Genomic DNA, 23954 nt, shown 5'->3' with positions numbered 1-23954 from the left:
TACTTCACATGTTCTGGAGTTTTATATTTAATTGCTTCTGCGCTTGTTTTTCTGTTCAGGGTGGTGTCTGACGATGTCCCTTTGCTCAAAACTCAATTTGATACTCTGGCTTTTGCTGCACTTATGGCTAGACATTTGATTGTGCTTAAATGGAAGTAGGCTACCCCACCTTCTCATATCCATTCGGTTAGGGAAGTTATGCAACTGCTGAAATTGTAAAAAATGTAATTTACCTTGCATGGATCCACTAACAAGTTATATCATAGATGGCAGCACTCCCTTTCTTTTGTTGAACAATTACAAATTCAATCAATGCCATGCCTTATAACAGACAACCTCACATCAATTCCCTAATGCCAACAAGCTCTTCCTCCTTTACTTTTTTCTTTCTCTTGTGTGTGTGGTATATGCTCTATGCTTACATGTCTGATATGTAAAACATGTTCTTACCTTTTTTATTGTAATTTTTCTTTGTGGCGGGTTAGGATGTGCGGGAAAGGTTTAACCAATGTTTAATACAAGCTGTATTATTACTGTGATACTGCTTTTTGTTATTCTACTAAAACCAATAAAAAGATTTAAAATGACCGAGAAGATTTATGTCATTTTGATCTTTTGGGAAACCAAACTGTAGATGAGATTTTGGATGAGTCTGAATTGGACACCAACACTAATTCAAGTGGTAAAAAAAAAGTACGCAATTGAATCTTGAACTTGCTGAAGCACTGCTTCTGGACATAGAAAAAAGACCACTTCCTGGACATTGGGTGTCCTATTTGACTGGCTAAAACAAAAATCATGAAATATTGATTTCAAAGTAATTCCTCTGCCTGATCTAAATATCTAAATCAAAGGTGTGCAATCAAACTTTTATCACAGGCCGCATTTCCAGAAAACTAGTTTAACCTTAATGTGCATAGCGGGTCGCACATTACTAAAGAATAATCAAGTTGAACCCTTAGCTGCAATATACATAGGAATACATATATATATATATATATATATATATATATATATATATATATATATATATATATATATATAGGCAATTTCCCTTAGAATTACTGTTTATTTTATTTCGTACTGCACGATACACATTGAACAAAACATATACAAAACAATTCAAAGCAAAGCATTAATATCATACTGTTACCAACACACACGCATTTAACAATACAAAACAAATGAAATATCTACTTGCTGAAGCGGTTTTTATTTTAGCAGGCGAGATGTTCAGTTGTAGCAGGCATCAATGCAGCAAAAGGCACAGGGCAGTGATGTCACTCCCTAGCAACAAGCCTCCTATGTTGGGAATGGGTTCTTTCAATGCAGCAGGTTTGTGCATTTGAGAAAGGAGTGGAAGACTCGTGAAATTAGTTGGAAACAAGCTGATAAGAAGAAATTACCCTCAGCTGTACGAATTAAAATGGTGTGCTACTTTTTATGCGAATAATTAGAAAAAGCAAGTCAACAAAGTTTAAAAAGATATTTACTATATATTCATAAGTGAAATAGAATTAATATACTGGGCCGAAGTCAGACGACAAATGGGATGCAGGTTGGGTGTGCCTGATCTAAATAATTTGCTACAGGAGTTTTATGTCTGTGTGTAGCTCAGAGGGACGGGAGTATTCAGTCTCAAGCTATGTGACCCTATGAGCCGGTCTTAACCATTTTTTAACAGGAATAAACCGCAAAGTGAATTTGATAAGTGACTGAGTATTTCAAAATTCAAACAACATCTTTGCTGCCACTGAAGCGGTACCACAAATCTGGCATGGATCCCTCCTGTCAATATCCCCGGATTGCAAAAGACCCGGGGCATGGTGATATTAGAGCATATCCAACACCCTCTCGTGCCTTATTGCTTACATATACCTCTTCCCAGCTACTCTTCCCTCTGCGACACAGAGAACACAATGCCAACGTGAGATATACTGTAGCTCTTCCAACAAAGAGCTGAATAGAACTGAATTTAATGGAAAAGCCCACTTGGGCATTCTCAAGGAGCTTGTGAGAAGGAAATACACATCACCCTTGTATTCTGTTTGAAATATGCAGTTCTTTTTAAAGTGGTACTCTACTGTTTTTCACAGAAGAATCTGATAATACAAACATTACACTGCTGCAAGACTCAAACTGTACTGGCAAGTGTTTTGTTCTAGCATTTCACTGCTATAAAATGTCACACATTTATAAATGTATTGAGGGCAACTGTTCCACATTTGTGTATTTTTATTTGCAGTATTCATATTTCAAATTGGTAAAACTATTAACGTATTTCTCCTAATTTAAGACACAGCCCAAATTTCCCACCTTTAATTTGCGGAAAAAAGACATTAAATAAAAACATTAAATAAAATATGCATTTACAAAGATACAACCTCAAAATTACGCATATGGAGGCAGTTTGCAGCCGTCTGATATCACAGAGCGCATTAATGTGCGTTATGTGCTGCTGCTCCTTTCCAGTCATGATTACTCACATCTGTTTTTCTCCCAATTTTTGAACTGTGGTATTGTTTGGCATACGGGGCTCTGATCAGTATTTCCGATCTGTCCAAGCTGGTACTGTTTTTAGAAATGCTGAAATTGTAATAGCTTCTCTTTGAATCCCTCAGGAAGCTAATGACACTTCTTTGAAAACGGCTGCCTGTTTGTTAGAAATAGGGGTCTACTTAAATCGCGGTAAACTGAAGTATTGTTCACAGGTAGGTTGCGGAATAAAATTAGGGTTTCGCTGACCTGTTTAAACATTACATAAACCTAAGTAGATGGTATTTCAGAACACTGTAAAGCTTCAAAATAGTGGTACTTGCTTCCTTACTAAAACAGTGTGCTGTCATTTGTTAAAGGCAAGCATGCAGCATCCCCCTGCTGTTGACTTGCCCATACACTGAGACTGCACGTATGCATCCACTGAATTGGCTGGATGTGTAAGGCAAAGCTTTGCCAAGTTATACAGATGTGGAACTCGATTAGAAACAGCCCCAAAACTCAGTTACCGGGGCATCTGGCATACTTTAATAAAGGCAATGTATGCAGCACGTTTGTTGTCGTGTTATTTGTCCCATCCAATAATTTATTTGATCAGTACCGAGTCAAAACAAAGACAGTGTGGCTATTGGGGTCTAAAATTCCAACTACGAAAAAGTAAGCAGCAGGTTGAAGCGAGGTGGCTGTGCTAGATCGTTTGCACGTCTATAAAGACGTATGTGAAAAATAAAGCGAACAAGGGGTGGGGCTTGGATGGAGATACAGTACCGAGTATCCTTTTGCTATTCAGTGCCCTTTAAACCTGTTTTACTCTGAAAAAGAAAATTAAACAGCGCGTGTAAAATAAACAGCGAGGGTGAAAATAATTTGGACCTGATGCACCTGACAGCCACTGAATAAATGGACCGCTAGGGGTTAAAATGTATTTTTATTATTAAAAAATCAATGTTATTCTCAAAAAATGTGTCACAATTTCTCGATATCAGGGTATAATAGTAAAAATTTCCGTATTTTCCGAGACTAGGACTGTTAACTTAATTTGAAATTAAAATATATATATATATATAGATATATATATATATATATATATAATACCAACTGTCCAAGTTGTCTTTTAAGGACATCTCAGAGTTATATAAACAACGAAACATAGGTGTTGTTATAACATTGTTATAACTGATGCGTGAACTCTGCACACATTAGGTTAATAAACAAAAAAAAATAAAACAACGTAACATTGCCGACAAAACTAAAACAAGTCACTGAAGTATGCCCATTTGAATGACCATTTCAAACAGACACCCGTCTCAGTCCAAAGTTCAGAAAGGTTAGTTTCGAAGTGAGATATTTCTATATGTAGATATATTAGTGTCCCAGTCACAGAACAATCTTACCCAGTCCCAAACCCAATATGAAACGTCCTGAACAGAGTCCTTCAACGAAAAAAAAAAAAACTAAGTTGAGCAGGCGCAGTATCCAATAGAACCTCAGTGACTTCCAGTAAGTAATCCGAAAAATAGAAAGACAAAAAATTAACAAAAACAAACCATAACGGCAATGATTCTTGGGTGCCGGTTTGTGCTAGAATTTCCTGCTATAACAGACCAGCAAAGAAAGACAAAATGCAGTCATCCCCTGTCGTCCCCCCAGGTCCCCCTACAGAGAAACACGGGTTTATAGGTTCCTTCCTTTCCCATATTTACTTGCTACACTTAGTGTCCCAGGTCAGTAAAAACAATACAAAATAATACAAGGCAACATAATCCATAACACCATTACAGTATTACCTTTTCTTTTTAATCTTTCCTTTAAATTCATATATCTGTGTGACTTTCTCAGTAGTATCAATTAAATTCCAAAAAATTCTAGTGAGATTAGGAGGTGATTAGACTAGGCAGTAATTCAGTGACCCTGCAGGATTTTAATGGTTCTAAATACCCAGTTTGCAAAACTCCTACCAATGTGAATTAATTAGATATTGCCTCAACCCCTTGGCACTCTTCCCCAGGGGAAGAAGTCAAGAGTCTGCCTCCTAAGTGTGACCTGTATAGCTATGCTTCAGTTAGCTGTTAGGTGCTTGTCTAAATCTACTACCCTGTGCAAAGCTAACTAACATCGCCCCTTCAAACCACACAGTAGATGTTTACAGAAGCTCTCTGTGAAAACATTCACATCATTCCATGAGTGACTAAATGTATTCCACTCTCATATTTCACATTTCATACCTTTTTTTCATTAATAAAAAAAGTACAAGCCCCATAGCTGACTAACTTCCTTTTTTTTCTTTTTAGCAAAAATGTCTAGATATAGTAAATACTGATATACGCAGGAACTACAGCCTCTTTTTCCCTTTTTCTTGTTTTGCAACACAAACACATATAGCAGGAATTGCACATCATGTTTCATGCTTCAGGTTTCAATAAATTAGCCATTGTGAGATAAAAGAACTCCCAGTGGTGATAATTATACATCAATAAAAAGAAAACATAAAACATTTAAAAAATATATCTAAAAAATAAACAAAACATGGAAATTAAACTTATTAAAGCGAGCAACTGAACAAGTACTTACAAATTACTTTCTTTCAAGGAGATTATATATGTATTTTCTAACATACTCACTCAAGGGCATACCCTTCATTTTTATTCAGTATTTATTTATAATAATATTATTATTTTTAAAATCTAACAAAGCTGTGGGTTTAGTTTTGTATTTTCGAATTAAACAAATAAGAATAATAAAAAAAGATTAAGTAAAAAAAAAGTTAACCGAGTTCAAGTTATTTATAAAATGTTATAGCTAACTTGAAATATGCAACTGTTCAAGAACTGAAAAACAAGTAAAAAGGTCTAATTAAGCAAATTATCAGTTCAATTAAGGGTCTAGTTAAGTAATTGAGAGCTCGGTTGGAATGAAAACCAGCAACCACAGGGGGTCCCCAGGACCGAGTTTGAGAAGCCCTGGTCTACTCCATACATCATTTTGTTTCAAAACTCTGTTTATTTAAGAAAAGTTTTGATTCAAGAAGGCCATCATGGTAAAACTATGGAATTTCAATAATTATCATTGGAGTTCACAAACTTTCTCGGTACTGTACAGTGACCCCCCCCCCCCTTTACAAGGCAGCCCTTTATACTGCAGAACAGGTTATAAGTAGGTACAGTCATGGCTCCCAGTTGCCCCATAATGCCATTACACTAACAAAATATTCTTGTTATAAGGCTGAAAAAAAAATAGCAGTGTCTCTTAACTATGACTCCTGACTACAGCGTTATAAAGGGGGAGCACTGTATATTCTACATTGAAGCTAACATACATTTTTAGTTAAAAAATAATATAATCACAATACTAGCCGGAAAGTATGTTAAATTACTGTTTCTTATGAGTTTTATAGTTAAAACTACTTTATTCTTCTGAAAATTTGCATGTGCACTTTATTTTTTTTATTTTTTTATTTTTTTTAAATAATGCCCATAGCCTTCATTATCTCACATACAAACGCTGGTCACTAGGACCTTGATTGTTTTACTCTATGGGATCTTACAGCATTTTTAATCCAATTATCACAATTAGTTGAGTGGTTATAAAGATACAGCTAAAGAACAGTGCAACACTCAAACACACATAGATGTCTATTTATATATTTTATGTTTTCACAGACAGCTATTTTAAAAGACATTTCCAATGACATGTATAATATTTAATTGTATTACCCTAACCCTAAAATGAAACTGGTGCAAATGTAATTTGAAACAATTGGAAATACACAGGACACAGCAACAGTAAGTACTGATGATGATAAAGAAGTCGATTGGTGTTCACTAACAATTGTATAGACAGAGCAAATAAAGTAATCTCTTAAAGAAGACACACAGCTGACTCTCTTGCTTAAGTTAACCTTAAGCAAGGCAAAAATCCATATGGGCAGACTTCAGCCGTCACAGTGAATGCCATTCCGGTCCACTGCTTTCAGCATTTCAGAGTGTGACTGTTTTAAAATGTATCACTGTGTGAAGCCCCTTGTGTAAAAGTACCAGACTTTAAGTCAAACTTTCACTGTGGCAAATAGAAAGGTGGTGTCGCATGCAAAAATTAAAACATTAGTAAGAGATATTATTAATGTCCTGGTTCAAACTGTACAGGCATAACATAAGAAAGGGTCTAGAGGCATTTACTGCACTGAGTTAAAGAGTGTTTGTACAAACCACACTTTGGTCTTGCACAAACTGGTCGTTTTGGAACAAGCTGGTTTTACTTGCCTTCTAGAAGACCAGTATGATGTAATTTTAAGTGAAAAAGCATGAGAACCCTACAATAAATGAAGCATGGTAGACAAATCATCAATAATCAGTTAGCTTATTTATACCACAAATATTTTTAATTCATTCATTTTATATACAGTGTCCTACGCTCTCAACCAGTAAGTCGTTAAATATTGTTTCAATCAAACCCATACACTTTCTTATTACCTGTAACCTAGCAACTGGCAATGATTCTCATTGATGGGTAGTAAATGTTTCTTTTTCTTTTTCTAGGAAGAGAACCTTTGAGGCTAATGAAAGTTTAATTTCCAAAGCTGTTCTGAAAATGGCAGCAGTACAAAACAAAAAGTTCACACGAAACAGGAAGATGTGCAAGGTTGAGCAAGTACAGTGTTTATGGAGAAATTTTTGTTAACAAGGAACCCAAAAAAAACCCACAAAACTGATATAAATTAGAATTACATCCTGGAAGAGTCTTTCAAAGATAAATACAAAACAAGCCACTTAAGTGTTAAAAGGACAATGCTACCTCTAAGCACATTTTCAATATCCTTAAACTGTTCCACCCTTTCGCATAAGCATTTCTTACCTTCACACACTGGACAGCACTCCCCCGGGACCTCCACGGGGTGCAGGCAGCTATGGCCACACGCTGCCGCCACACAGCGGGCATCCCCACTGATACACTGGCAGAAAGTGCAGTCGTCCTCTCTCCAGTGGTCACCGTGCGCTAAGATCTGTCCGTTGACGTAACAGCCAGCAAAGTTGAACACAGGGTAGATGGGATCTGAGGGTGATAATACGGATGGGTGAGGGAGAATCAAGTTTGGAACTCCTGATTTAGCAAAACCAATACATCCATCTCGTAGGTACATTTTTTGGTGGAACTTGGTTGCTGGACAACAAATAGCATGATTACTGGCTTTACATTTTGCTTATAGTTAAGTCTGTTTTTTAGGCAATTGGATTTGATTTCTAATTGAGAGTCTAGATTCAACCTAAATATTATTGGGTTTTATGCCAATTTAGAGATGTCACAAAGTGTGAAAGCCAAAAGGAGAAACACTTTTAACAAGTTAACTTTGAAGTTGAATAACTTTGACTTGGTAGCACAAATTACTTACAGATTTGCACACATAGTAACTTTGTTTTTTTGAAAATCGAGAACCAGTGAAGTCACAATTGCAAATACATACCATATCCAGTTTAAGATATGATATAATTAGGAAGTAAATGGCTGGAATTATTATGTTATATGCATAACCTACTGTACACTTATAGTACTGAATCTAAAATAATGCTTTTTGCATGGTCGGTCTTAATGTGTTTCCTGGTTAATTAATAAATGCTTCAAGGCCAAGGGATCCATGTCTCCCAGAACATAAATATTCCTAGTTTTCTCTCTCTCTCTCAAACAACAATCATATCTACAATCATGACTGCCATCTCTAATAACTTACTAACAAAACCTGCATCAAATCTAACTTTAGAAAACCCACTGTATCAGCATGCTCCTGCCACACAGAAATCATTTCAAAGTTTCATGATGATACTTTTAGACCCATTGAGGAATGTCTACTTACACATGTCAAAGACTCTAACCATAGATAGTTTTGCCTTACATAGAAACAGTGGAAACTGCCTTCTTTTCATAATGGATATCAAAAGCCGCTACATAGTTATCCCCAACAGTGATGGTTTAAAAGCACTTAAGAACATCCAGACAGTAAAAGAACCTGCAACCAATATTATTCTAAAATTTGTGGAACCTGTCCTTCTTTGAATTATTTTTCCTTTAATGGAATTTTTTTTTAAATAAGTAAGAGGTGTCAGCATGGGAACTAACATGGGGCCCTGTCACAAAGACGGCCGAAGTGGGCGGCGTCAGAACCAGGAAAAGGCATACACACAGACAGGACAGATGATGTGAAACGATGATGGCGCTTGCTTGCGCCGGTTTATTGTAAAATAAAAGGGTTTAAACAAACAGAAAACAGGACACGGAACTCTACGCCAAAATAAAAGAGACAAACAAAAATGGACTAACACTTAACAAAACGGTACACGGACAGACACACTGACAAACATGGTGAGTTTACATAAACAAGTATCGTGCTGGTCCCACCAGCACGCAATAGCAATTGTTGTAAATAATTTCTCCTCTCTCTCCCGTTCTCCACTCACCGAACACCCAACCCCGAGTGGGTGAAAACATGCTCTTTTTATGCAGCTGTACCAAGACTCGATTGCTAATCAATCATTCAATTGGAGTCTCGGTACAACTGCACATGAATTAATAAAAGTGCAATTCCCCATGCTCACATATTATTACTTTTTACTTGCACATAAAGTGCTGTGCAATCCTCGTGCCTAAATACAAATATACATTTTAAACACTTGTGTTACACAAACCCGTTTATATCCCGTGTACCAATGACTATACACCAACATTTAACACACCACATGCAACATATAACAGATAATATACACAGGGGCGGACACTTTGTCACAGGCCCGCATACGCCTTTTTATAAGATGGATTGAAAATAAACTTTTACTAGAATTCAGAGGAAATACACCTTTCTTATATCTTAGATACATTGATGAAATATCCGGCATCTCAATTAATATTAATGAAGAATTAAATGATTTCATTAATTTTATTAACCAGTTCCATCATACTCTTCATATCCTAAAGCTTGTTGCGAATGCATTCCATACTCCCACTTTTTTTAAAAAACAAAACAAACTAAAACTTGTGTATTTTTCAGAAACTCGTTTTCCAGACACAACAGTAAGAGAAGCTCAGTTACGTACATCTACGACAAACAGAAAGGATATTTTGTACAAAAGCTACATAAAGACTACTAATAATCTTATCCCCCTAGTTCTTACCTATCGTCCTGTGACACAAAAATACAACATATCATACAAAGACATTTTAGTAATCTCCAATACGATCCCTCTACAGCTCCTGTTTTCAAAAATCCTTAAAATGAGAAAAAATACATTTTTATAAATTCATAAAATTGCTTAACCCTTTGCAGTCCATTTATTCAGCACTTGTCAAGCAAGTCAGGCCCAATTTATTTTCACACACACACACTGTTTAATTTTTTTTTTTTTCAGAGTAAACAGGTTTAAAATGCACTGCATTGCAAAAGGACACTCAGTACTGCATCTCCAGCCAAGTCCCACCCATTATTTGCTGTATTTTTCACATACCTCTTCATAGTTGTGCATACTGATAAATCCTCTACTGATCACTTGTTTTATCACCAATGTCCTAAATAATGCGATCCAAGTCATTATTTTATTACTATAACATCTCAAAAAGATCTTCTCTCGGCTCCTGTCGGTCTCACTTGGCTATTGAAAGGTTCTCTTGGCTTTCTCTAGAGAAAAAACGACTAGAAATCTGTGCTTGACGTATTTTTGATGATGTCGGAAAGGGTCCAATATTGGAGTGGAAAGGGTTAATCATTTATTCAGGGTTAAATTTATTAAGGGTTAAAATTGTCATTACCATAACAACTTACTTTGTTTTGGTAATGACGGAACTGTTACAGTAATGACACTTTTTAGAAATGCTTTATACTAAATTATTGTTAAATATAAATTCATTCACCAGTATTTCACAAAAGTATTTTCTTCAAATGTGGAATGACTAGGGCATTAATGCCCTTTAAGTCCACTCCCATCTGCATTACAAGAAAATTGATTATACTGTAGCGACACGGGCACCGTTCTGTGTCAGCTGGACTTGTATGTTGTGCCGTTATTTGTCTCATCTGTCTTGTCCTGTGTATGTGTTGCATGTATTATTAGGGTGCCACCACTTAGAATGGGGAGAGGAGTGAGGGATGGAACCGGTTGGTCGGTCCGGATGGAGTGGGTGGGAGCAGCGGGGGGCGGGTATAAGAACTACCTGCCGGGGGGGGGGTAATGAAAGCTTCAAGCACTGAACATCTGGAGGAACCAAGCAATCCCAAATTTTAGCGAGAGAAAGCCAGTGAGATTGGGCCTGTGTGAGACAGAGAGACTGAAGCCTGGGAGTGATGTGGAGTGAGAGCCCAAGGGAGAGTTACAGTTCAAGAAAGCAGGGGTTAGTGGGTGAAGGAGATTCATAAATTGATTATTAATTGCACCTTGCAACGCTCTCCGTCTCTCTTTATCATCAAGGTCATTACAATATTTTGACCTTGTGATTGAAATATTTGCCTATTAATAATAATTAATATATAATACAAATATTTTGCTCTATTTAACAATGCCAAGAGATTTAGTCAGTAAGGGGGTTATGTAAGGTAAAATGATCAGTAAAGGCCTCAATCCCACCAAATCCAACATGGTAGAAATGCACACAATAAAGGCAGTACATATCCTAATGCTTTACCGTATGTACACTGCAACAAGCATATTTTCTTTTCTTTTTCGTGCCAAGATGACTTTGCTGCCCTTCCTCTGACATGTTATTTTGTTTGCTTTGATTTTCGTGATCATCAAACCTCATACAGCACCTACGGCTCTCTGCACTCCTAACTCACCTCACCTCTGGGCTGTAAGTGCGGCCGCTAAATAACCTGATGAGCAGGTGGTGTTCTTTGCGACCCTCATTATCATGATTGCAGCTGAACATTTGTGCATGTTGATTAATTTGAAATTGCTCTTAAGTTTACATAGGCCACAGTGCAAAATAATTGCATTGCCTCTAGGCAACTTGGATTTTGCAGCCACAATTGTTTATACTATTCCTATCAGCCCCAATGTTTTTTCAAGTTTTACTATTTCATATTTTATAACCTATTTTGGAATCTGTGCAACGTCATTATAAATTGTTTACTTCCATATTTACTTTAAATCACTGTTTAAATCTTTAAGTGTCTGTGGCAAGGCATAAGCCCTGCACATGGGAAAATATGTAGTTTATTGTATGTTTTTGGGCTAATTGTTAACATATTGATTTAACTAATTGTTTAGCTGCTGTGGCTCTCCGCCGGGGACGATTACCCGTCTGCGTGGAGCAGCAGCTGAAAGCAATCAGCTGTTCCAGCAGGCGGGTGGGCGTGTCTCAGTGGAGCGTCGGTATAAAAGCATGGCGATTGCTGTGATCGGGGCTGCTGCAAAGCCTGCCGATTTCACGGTACCTTTGATTTATAGTTTGTTGTACTGTTTTTTATTTTGCATTTTTGTACAGTTTGCTGTATCAGTTCTCTGTGCGTTACCATCGCTGGTAACGTCACATGACAACCTTTATTTTACTTTTGTTTGTTGTTTGTTTGTTAATAAAGCCTGCATGCCTGTGCCGGCGTTTTCAATATCAACACCACGTCTGTCTCTCTGTACGCTTGAACAGCGGCTACCCACACGCGTTACACAAGGAAGAACCTGTCACATATGGTTTCGGAAGTGGATTCCGCTGCATCCTGCCGAAGCAAGGCTAGATGGCTACGGAGAGACAGGAGGAGCAAACCCTTGAAATTTATTTGGGGGGGGCAAGGGCACACTGCAGGTAACCCTGAGGGGCTGCTGAAGGAGATGGATGGAGCCGCGGTCCTTGTAAAGGCACTGTAATGGAGCCGAGAGATCCCGCCCGAACGGCAGAGGCCGAGGAGGGTCTGTCCCCGAGAGCTGCAGAAGGAGGAGTTCCGGTCCTGGAAGCTGGCGAGGGAGGAGGAGAGACTGCCTGCCCGGAAGCCAGCGGGGGGAACTGCCTGCCGAGCGTCAGAGAAGGAGGACCTGTCGTTTTGTGGGGGATCATCTCAGAAGGAGGCGGGGCAATCTTCCGGAGAGGAGCCCCGTGAAGGGACACTGGGTTTAGGGGGTAAGCGGTGTTGAATGGGCGCCCCCTTATAGAAGCCCAGGGGTTAATAATTGTGGGTGTATTGTTGTTAATTATTGTTACGTGTTAGTAGATTATTAAGTTATGTGTTGATGGATGAGAGTGATTGGTAGTGTGAAAGGATTGACTATTGTAGTGATGTTAGGAATGGTTATTATAGGAATGATAAATTATAAGGTTAAATAATGATGGTGATGGGAAATGAGAATAGTAAATTAGTGTTAATAATGTGAATAATGGTTGTATGTGTGTGCATGTTTTATTGTTTATAGCGATGTTGATATTATGGAGCTAACATTGGAGCCTGATGTCTGGTATTATGGTACGGAGGTTGCGCCTGGCTCTAATGTTCCCTCCCACCGACCCTTATGATTTTTGTTTTGTCGAATGGACCCCTATGGGTTCCATTCTGAGCGGGAGGATATGTGGCAAGGCGTAAGCCCTGCACATGGGGAAATATGTAGTTTATTGTATGTTTTTGGGTGAATTGTTAACATATTAATTTAATTAATTGTTTAGCTGCTGTGGCGCTCCGCCGGGGACGATCACCCGTCTGCGTGGAGCAGCAGCTGAAAGCAATCAGCTGTTCAAGCAGGCGGGTGGGCGTGTCTCAGTGGAGCGTCGGTATAAAAGCATGGCGATTGCTGTGATCGGGGCTGCTGCAAGGCCTGCCGATTTCACGGCACCTCTGATTTATAGTTTGTTGTACTGTGTTTTATTTTGCATTTTTGTACGGTTTGCTGTATTAGTCCTCTGTGCGTTACCATCGCTGGTAACGTCACATGACCACCTTTATTTTACTTTCGTTTCTGTTTATTTGTTAATAAAACCGGCGGCCCTGTGCCGGCGTTTTCAACATCAACACCACGTCTGTCTCTCTGTATGCTTGAACAGCAGCTACCCACACGCGTGACACGGGTCTTGCCCTGGGCTTATCGGTTTGCCCGTCAAGAGTTTTGTCGTTCGCGTTGTGCATTGATACCGCTGTCTGTTGTTGATCATATATCAGTGGTGCGATTACTTGCTCCGTAGATGTGCCGGTCGCCGCCCTGCTGCCCTGACTGTCGTCCTTCTGTGGATTGCAGTGCCCTGCACAGGCGCTATCTACCTTAGTATGTCGAACAAGCTATCATTACCATAACTATAATGTAAATTCCGTAACAATAGATTTTTTAATGAATAGAACTGCAACAGCATTGGCAGGAGTGAAAGTAATATTAGCAAAGGCTTAAGGGGTTCATATTTTAGAAAATAAAACAGTTTGGTATACATTTAACCCTTTGCAGTCCATTTATTAAGTGCCTGTCAGGCGCATCAGGTCCAATTTATTTTCACACGCGCTGTTTAATTTACACGTGCTGTTTAAATTTTTTTTTCAGAGTAAAACAGGTTTAAAGGGCACTGAATAGCAAAAGGACACTCAATACTGTATCTCCAGCCAAACCCCACCCCTTTTTCGCTGTATTTTTCACATACCTCTTTATAGACGCGCATACTGATAAATCCTCTCCTGATCACTTGTTTTATCACCAAACACCTCAATAATGCAATCCAAGTCATTATTTTGTTACTTTAACAACTCAAAAAAGCTCTGCAAATGTCTGTGATATTCTTTGAGCGCTGAATGCAAAAGGAGCTATCTCCTTTGTTATGTTTTTGTTATCGCTGTAGTGCATCATGGGGCTATGAGATACACCCTTTTTTATTTATTTTTTTCGACTTCATTCTGCTCACATCATTCTCACTCAGCCATTGAAAGGTTTTCTCTGCTTTGTCCAGAGAAAAAAACGACTAGAGACCTATTCTTTATGTCTTTTTGATGATGTCGGACAGGGTTCGACATCGGACTGGAAAGGGAAAATTGATATATAGCAGTACAAAACCTGATAAAAGTGCCAAAACTAAGTTTAACTTTAATTTTATTAGTCAATAAATATGAAGATCAAAGTCTTTTGAAAAATTAAATAAATAATTTTACTAATTTGTAATGTATAATGCCGAATCGATTGTATGTCTATTTCTCTTTCTATAACAGTTTTTAGTTGTTACGGTAATGAGAGATTTATGTGCTAAAACATTTCTGAACAAAAGCATTAAACAATTCTTCTTAAAATTTCAGTTCGGCTGAGTTATTTTATATGCAGATAAGATTTAAAAAAGCACTTTGGTATTAATGAACTTTACTATTCTTATGTTTACTTGTTTGTGTATTTTAGCATATGTTTAGATTTAGTAGCAACACGTTTTTTATTCATCGTTTGAATTAAGATATTTTCTTCAAGAAGTCGCTTTTTGTTGTCAGCAGCTGTTTGTTGTTGAGTTTTCAGTGATTCAGTCCAATTGTACACACTTAGATGTTTCTGTTGTCTTTTCTTTTGATTCATATAAGAGAGAGCACTTGAGAGAGATTTTCTTTGAGAGAGTCACAGTTGTTGAGACAGCATTTTCCATTCTGCAAGTATTTTTATAAAATTTGAAAATAGGTGTATCTCTCTGATTATTGCCATTAGATTGGACGACTCTCCTAGTCATTCCATTGGTAACTCCTCCATCAGGCAGTTTTATTGGCTGTTTTTAATGTAAGCAGGTGACATCATAACTTCACCAAAAAGAGACCTCCCATCTTCATTCAAACATAAGATCGTAAATCTTTACAAACTGCATTTAGTTAAAATTAATCTTTTGTGAAATAACATTTCCTAAGTTATTTACTTTTAATTGACAATCACGTTTCTAGTTTCCTGATGTGATTCCACACAATGAGGTACCAAAATAAATTATATACGTACAATAATTATCATTCTAATGAATTAATTAGATTTTAATCAATTTCTTTAATGATAAATTACTTATATTTTGTCATTTAAGGCTTTTACTACACTATATTTCTATGTTTGTAAATGTAAGATTTCACAAGAATATCGTTTTTATAACAGTTAACATATTTTCCAAAATTAACCATCTACATCATCCACTAGATGGGAGAATGACACAATTTTGACTTGATTTCATATTGAATACACATTCCTTCAGAATTAATGTCTGACAGGAATTTTACATGGTCCTGTTATTAGTTTCAAGATGCAAGGTGTAATCTAAATCTGTTTGAAGCTCGATACTTAACTCTGATAACAATCTGAATGTTTAACAAAGCCACATCTGATTGCTCTTCACAGCAGGAATCTTTTGAAAACAGTTCTCCCAATTTATAATTCACTTAAGTCTGTCTGACCAACACAGCAGGAATTTAGCTTACACATCTCTTTAAGAAATACAGTCAATGGTATATTCTCATTTAAGCAAAAAAAAATTGTACTTTTTATATCAAGTATAAGAATTAACACCTCTACATCTCCTGTTGCCAGACAATCTAACACAATTGGCCACACTGCAGAAGACTTCACAATTTGTGGGATAAATCACTGCTATGGGACAATGCAGCCAGGAAGCAAACAGCACATTCATTTTCAAATTAGGCATTTTGTAACCTCTTGGAATTAACATTCTATTTTTCAGTTATCATCTCATCATCCTTCGGAACTTCTATTTTGGAATACAACTTGTTTATAACAGTTTGTTTACGTGCTGCTTTTTCCATCCAGCTGAAGAAGGACTTGTTCCCATGCACAGCGCTGCTGCATAATGTTTTAATTTCGAATTATTAGATAGTCTAGCCATAATAAATGTATTACATAACTGACATATTCAGCGTTCTTAAGAGCTGACTGCAAAGTAACTGTCTCTGATAAACTATTACATTTTACCTTGAACTTTTCTGAACAATTACCTTGCCAAGTGACATCACAATTGGACAAGCAGTTCTTCATACACAGACTAACTTCACTATAATGAACCCTTCTAATAACGAACACCCGGTTTTAACGATCCCAACAGCAAGAACCGATTTTTTCAATGCAAATTAGCCCTATTAGAACAATCACGTACAAGATCGACCCAGATAGAACAATCTCAGTACTGGCTGAACTTACTCCAGTCTCAAGTGTGTTATTCTCTCAGTGAAAATAAAGAACATGGTTGACCTATTGTAGTATGAATCATGCATGACGAATGCAATCACTGCCTGTCAGTCATGTTTACACAAACTGCAACCAGGCAACAGGCGTGAGGAGCAATCTACGCTGGATACTTTTTTCAAGAGAAAGGACATGTAATTACTGTATTCAACATGTAAGTGTACACTCTTTCCTTTTTTATTTTTCAGTTTTCTTTTAAATATCCCTGTAGCAGGACGACTGCCCTGTGCAAGGTAAATTAGTGTTGGTGTAATCTATATGTGGAAACAGGTTTGTTTTGTGTGCTTTTTGGAGTTGTTATGTTTGATCAAATGATTGTTTACAGACGGGTGCTCGATTGACACTTGCTGCTTGCCTGCCTGTCTTATGTATGAGTCCTCTGTGCGTTACCATTGTTGGTGGCGTCACATAACTACTTTCTGTTTTGTGGTTAATAAATTCTGAGTGCCTGTGCCGGCATTTCTCTCTGTCTTGCAATGTGGTTAATCACACATGTGACATGATTGTCACAATACTGTTTAAATGTTGGTCAATGTGAAGGAATCTTCATAAAATAATTATATGTTGATATTCAATTCAAATTTACCATTTTGTCATTATTCTGAAAAATGCCAAACCCTATTATAGTGAACACCCTGATATAATTAACATTTCTTCAGGTTGTGTGGGAGTTCGTTACAGTGAAGTTAGCCTGTATATGCAAAAAATATTGGTTATTCCATGCCAACTCAAACAGTGCTGTTGCCTGTCCGTCTCAGATTTTCCTAAAATAAAATTCAGCTGTGGGTTTTCAGACACCCTGAGTTCAGAAATGATAACCATTATTATATTTTTTTTTAATTTCCCCTTCGACCTGTGTCCTTGCAGTGGTCAACCTAAAGTGAGAAAGGGATCTTGACCAGAAAAATCAACCTGGGGGCAATTTAGATGCTACTATCATGTGTAGCACCTCGTTCTACTCGTATTGGGCTTTTCAGAAAAAACTACTAGGAGCACCCTACTCACTTCTGGCAAATTGCCGGACGAGGGGTAACTGACGAATTTTATTCGAACTTCAGCCTAACCCTTTACAGGGGATGTGGATTCTGTGAAAAAAAAATGGTTTCAGGTCTCACCACTGGTCATTAAACTCCCTTGAAATTTGAATTTTTGCTGTTTGTACCAAGTTATAACTTGTATGGGGGGACTCAAAAATCACCCAAAGATATGACTGGATAGATTCTGATGAACTCTACAAGCATCACGCAAATTATTATGGAATCCATGGGTTTGGGATTTTTGAAGTAGCATTTGTCATGCATTCGAGCATTGCTTATGGCCACTTTGGTGAGGTTAAAGTACCACATAGTTCTATCCAAACAGGCCATTTCTTCAATTGTGCATTCTCTGAGGATTAATAAAAATATAGGCTTCCAATGGCACTAGTTTGGAACTGAGGGGTTATGAACTTGCATATGGGACTTTGTTGTTATGATGACACATTTGAAACTACAAAATACAATTTCTCTCTCTCTCTCTCTCTCTCTCTCTCTCTCTCTCTCTCTCTCTCTCTCTCTCTCTTCTCTATATATATATATATATATATATATATATATATATATATATATATATATATATATATAGTCTGTGTTGAGGTGCTGATTATGAGTTTAGGATCTGCTCTTCAGTTTGAGTTGTGGGCTACATCTGTAAAGTAGGAAAGATCAGCCAAAGTATCAAAGCGCCAGCACCATCCATACAGAGCAATGTATTTACAGCAAAACAAAGGGTAACCAAAGTGGCATGCCACTAGATGGCACATGCTTTTGCTTCTAAGACACTTTGGGTGATCCATTTACTGTATGGGGCATTACACTAAAATAAAAAAAAAAGAAATAGAAAGCTGTTTGAAAGTAACATGACAATATAGCGTTAATGCCTACAAAGCAGAAATGACTATCTGAAGGGCAGCGCAATCCACAGCATAGTGTCCTCTAACACATTGCAGGGGCATTGGATGAGCTCTGGCCTACTGGACAGAGGGCCTCTGCTGAGCCATCACACAAATTTAGAACCAGGTTTTTCTAAGAGGTGACATATCCAAATTAACAAAGCCCAAGCATCTTATATTCTGATATCTGAGGAGATCAAGTTCTAAGGTACAGGCAACTGTATATTCTCCAAATTTACTGTTTACTGTTCATGTGATGTTTACCTTCACAGATGGGGCAACACTCTCCCTCTGGCACATAGTATCTGTCGCAGTGCAGCACCCCACACTGTGCAGAGAAACAGATCGAGACACCACCCTGACAGCGGCAGAAGCGGCAGGCGTCCATGCGAAACATGTCCCCATCAAAGTACTCCACACCGTGGAAGATGCAGGCTGGCTTGGTTTCTGCAACACACAACACCACCCACAGGCTCAGCATTGGGGAAGGCACTTAAAGCTCTGCAACAGAGTATCTTGTTTTTCATTTACTGAACATGTACACAGTGATGATATTATGTTCATTTGACTGTGCTGGTCTTATTTTTCTCAATTGGTCTCAATATTTTATATATGCAGTACAGTGCTGCTATTTTATTATTGTTACAAGTTTCCATACCCATAGTTCTACAGTATATATTACAGTGCGGTTCCATTGCTTCATGCATATCTATTAAACATTCAATAGTGCTACATTTAGAAATACTACCAAAACTATTAAGCACATCTATAAAACAATGTGTTCTTTTTTGGCTTTCTAACTTTCTAGCACTGTGTGTTCCTTATTCCTATGCCAGGATTGTTCTTTTTTTTTGACCCTGTTCTAATAAGAGAGTAGTAACTATGGACTGCAAAAGCTACAAAACTAATTGCAGTACAGTCACCACTGCTTAGAACGGGTGTGTTTGTGTTAATGTGATACACCCGCAGTAAGCGATGGATGGTATAAACTCCCACACAATAACCTGACATTCAAAATGTCCCCCAATCACCAGTACAGTAAACAAAACAAACAAGAGTGTATGCGGTTAAAAATCTTTATTAAGACCCCCATTTTACACTAATAAAAAAGATGCATTAAAACCTAGGAATGTAATAAAAACTACAGTAGTACATCGCGTATCAGACTGCGATGGGATCAGAATAAGGGCAGATATGTAAAAAGACGGTTAAATGAATCCTGTTTTAAATACCATTATATAATCCCTCCAGGATTCCCGGAAAAAACTAAAACTCAGACACTTGCTCCCTACTTTCATTGTACATGTCACCAGTGCACATACACTCTATTTGTATAGTGACAAGTGTGGCAGGATTTCAGTGTGACCTTTAGTTCAGCCATGGAGAGATTTAAAAGGACACTTGTGAAATCCGGAAACAAATCTGAATTAGCACTGAAACAGCAAAAGACCATGGACAGACAAACATTGGCTACTGAAGAACGAAACAAAGATCGATTTTTTGGTTTTGTTTACAAAAGGATTTCATAGTTTAGTCGCAAGTTCAAAGCAAGACATTGTTCTGTTACTCGTATGTGAGAGGTCAGAGAAAAAAAAATTAGGACCTTGCTTGTACTCCCTGTGTTGCAAGTCCTGAAAGATGTCATTCTAATTACATATGGAAATGCACATGTTTTTGGTGTAGTAACATGAATGCTCAAAAAGAAGGGGGTGGCGAACTATATTAGAAATTGTCTTGGGATGACGTGACATTTTTTTTTACTTTTTTAAAAAAAAAATTTAATCGTTACTTTCCCATTTCTTTTGTGGCATGTGATGGTAGCACTTTCACATTGTGGACTTGGTCAAAGAAACAAAATGCTAGTTTATCAGCCAATCAGTCTCACCTGTCACTGTTTACAAGCGCTTGTCACAGCTTCCAAACTATTTCTATGTGCTGTCTTGATGTGGATACGTTTTAAAATTACAACATTTTGGTGAACAACAAATGTTTCTAAAAATACCCTCTTACATTTGTACAAAAATGCTCCAAGCCTCCTACACAGTAAACAGTGCATTTGTAAAATGTACCAATGCTAATTTGAATCCAGTGCACCACTAAAATCTTACTCTGCTAGACAAATATTAATACTAACTAATGTCATTAAAAATAGTCATATATCTCATTCCTCTCCTCTCATTCACAAACTCAGCCTCTCAACTCTCTCGCCACCCACACACCCAAGTCCCTCCCCTTTCCTCACTGATTGGCCCAACAATCCCTACCTGACTGGTCGTGTCAGACCTGCTCCCACCCCTCTCAGTGATGCACTCGCACACAGGCAGTCTTTCAGCTGCAGTCACACAAGCACCAAAACACACAGAGAACGCTAACAGATCTGAACAAGAATGACACAGTTTATAAACACACATTATTTACAGGAGTACTTCCACCCCTTTCCCCAAGTCCATAATCAGATCCATTCCTACATTGTCCCGAGCTTGTTGAATAAACGTAGCATTGTTTGCTGACTGACAGAGTTCCAAGCATGCTTTAGCAAGCGCACAGCATCTACCAGAGACATTTTATTTATACTGAATTTCCATGTTGATGTGCATCGCTTTTCTCTTACCAGCCATATAAGACTGGAGTAAAGTGCTGCCTTTTTTATTGCAGTTTATGTGAATGGCAATGTAACAAGGTGAAAACTGCTAATTGGTGGATTAGTAAGAGCGCTTACTACAGCAGTATGGTTGTTATTTAAATCTATGTGAATTGCACATAACGAGATCCAAACAGCCGAATTTGCCTGAAATTTACTGCGTGCTTAACACGGTATAAACAATGCCTTTGTTATTGAAATCAGTGGGAATAGCAAACAGCAAATGCTATTTTTCCAATATAAAAGGCTGCCCGAAATAACCCTGTATGGGGTAAGTAGTGAATAGTGTAGCACATTTCAGGTGTACATTTCAAAATGACCTGCTGACTTTTTAATGTGTTAGAAAATAATACAAAATGCAATCTGGAAAGAATCAAAACTGTGTACATATTTTCTTTTAATTCAATGCAGCCCACTGTTATTTTGGCAATTGGAGAACCTGCCCCAACCTAGTACTCCTGTATTTGTGGTAGAAATTACAAATCTCATTGGTGCACCTCCACTAGAAAACAAAAACAGCAACAAAAATGTGGCCATTTTAAATAACACCGTGTAACAATTTTTTATTTATTTTTTGGTTCCTGGGTAGTAAGTGTTATTTCCTAATTGCTTATGCTTCAAAAGTATAGAGAGTGGCTATTATTCCCCATAAACTTTGCTTTTGTGACCAGGACAGTGATATTTTGAAATGTACCTATTTTTCAGAACATTCCAGATAGATTCAGTGCTGAGTAAACTTGGAGTAACTTCTAGAACTTTCTAGAACTTTCCAGTAATATAAATAGTAGTATAAATACAGGGACCTTAAGCCCACCAGTTCAGTTTAGTTCCAGCTGCCTAAGTGGATACATATCTGCATTTTTCTGAGATGGCATCAAGAGGCTGGAAGCATCCGGCAGACACATTTTGCTATGTCTGCGGCCAATTTATCAAGACAAGAGCGAAAAAGTACTCCGTGGAAGCATCTGCTAAGATGCGTGAGGCCTACAAGGCATATTTCGGCATGCCTGTCGGGGATCAAGACAAACCCTGGGCACCTCATTTCACCTGCGAGCATGGCAAAAAAACTCTGGAAGGTAAGATGGACAAATGTTGCTCGGAATTTTATGTTATAAAATTTGTTAAAATTTTTAAAATTGTAAAAGTTTTTAATTTTAAAATGTTTTACAATTTTCAACGTTATTGAAAAAATATATCATATATGAAAAATGTTGCGAGAATCTCTTACACATTAGTCATGGGTGAAATAAATGTATTTTTGTAGGATGGTACAGAGGGGAAAAGAGAGCCATGAAGTTCGCTATCCCAAGAATTTGGCGGGAACCCACTGACCACTCAAGCAACTGCTACTTCTGCATGGTGGACCCTTCCAAACGTCAGACTGGCAAGAATGCACCTGCTATCACGTATCCGGACCTTCCTTCATCCATCGCCTCGGTGCCACACTGCCATGAGCTCCCCATACCCACTCCTCCGGAGAGAGAGCAGCTGTCTTTAGAAGAGAGCAGCAAGTCAGAGAGCGAGGAAGACGTTGTAGATCCAGATGACAATTTCAGAGGTGGAGCTGAGGAGAGAAACCCATACTACCCCAACCAAAAAGACCTCAACGACTTGATTAGAGATCTTGGTCTCACCAAGTCAAATGGAACTTGTTGGATGAAAGTGTGCAAGTCGCAGATCAGAGGAAGCGCCAACAATCTTTTTCCAGCTTCTTCACCCGTCAAGATGGGCTCAGCTTCTGCCACAATGTGACCAGTCTGTTCGAGGCAATCGGAATCGCCTGTAACCAGAATGAGTGGCGCCTCTTCATTGACAGCTCATCCAGGAGCCTCAAAGCCGTGGTGCTCCATAATGGTAACAAATACCCGTCTCTTCCCCTGGCTCACTCGGTACACCTCAAAGAGGATTGCAACAGCATCAGGACCTTGCTGGACGCCTTGAAGTATGATGAGTACGGCTGGGAGGTCATATGAGACTTCAAAATGGTGGCATTCCTGATGGGTCTCCAAGGCGGTTTTACCAAGTTTCCCTGCTATCTTTGCCTTTGGGACAGCAGGGACACCAAGGCGCACTACCACAGGCGGGACTGGCCACAGCGGACCGAGTTCTCTGTAGGGAGGAACAACGTCAAGTGGGAGCCACTGGTAGACCCCCGGTAGGTGCTGATGCCACCACTGCACATCAAATTGGGCCTTATGAAACAATTTGTCAGAGCTCTAGATAAGGAGTCGGCAGCCTTCATGTACCTTCAAGACTACTTCCCTAAGCTGTCTGAGGCAAAGGTCAACGCCGGTGTCTTCTTAGGACCACAGATAAAGAAGATTCCCCAAGAAGCTCACTAGTAAGGAGAAAGCGGCTTGGAACAGCTTTGTAGCAGTGGTTCAGGGCTTCCTGGGCAATCACAAGGCCGAAAACTATGTGGAGCTGGTTGAGACTCTGGTGAAGAACTACGGCACAATGGGCTGTAGGATGTCCCTCAAAGTCCATATCCTTGATGCTCATCTTGATAAATTCAAGGAGAACATGGGAGCGTACTCGGAGGAGCAAGGCGAGCGCTTCCACCAGGATATACTGGATTTTGAACGCCGCTACCAAGGGCAGGATAACGAGAACATGATGGGAGACTACATTTGGGGGCTGATTCGTGAAAGTGATTTACAGTATAATCGTAAATCTCGAAAAACTACTCACTTCTAAATCTTTTGTAGTCATTTTTGTATTACTTTAGTATAAATACATGTTAATTTGG

General features: G+C 38.3%; 1 protein-coding gene across 2 annotated transcripts in view; it reads right to left on the bottom strand.

Moving 5' to 3' along the window:
• The window catches only part of LOC121316050 (cysteine-rich motor neuron 1 protein-like), a 266068-nt gene that overhangs the window by 76783 nt on the left and 165331 nt on the right, over positions 1-23954 (bottom strand). Inside the window, exons 6-7 of one of the 2 annotated variants that reach the window (XM_041250754.1) lie at positions 18829-19011; positions 7348-7545 (exon numbers count right to left, since the gene is read on the bottom strand). In XM_041250754.1, the coding sequence (XP_041106688.1) occupies positions 7348-7545; positions 18829-19011 (381 nt within the window). The remainder of the gene's footprint in view (positions 1-7347; positions 7546-18828; positions 19012-23954) is intronic. The other variant, XM_041250755.1, reaches the window with a different exon arrangement.

This window comes from Polyodon spathula, chromosome 5 (assembly GCF_017654505.1).
Source record: "Polyodon spathula isolate WHYD16114869_AA chromosome 5, ASM1765450v1, whole genome shotgun sequence".
In the NCBI taxonomy this organism is placed as follows: Eukaryota; Metazoa; Chordata; class Actinopteri; order Acipenseriformes; family Polyodontidae; genus Polyodon; species Polyodon spathula.
The sequence above is the reverse complement of the archived record's forward strand: the minus strand, read 5'-3'. Positions and strand labels throughout refer to the sequence as shown.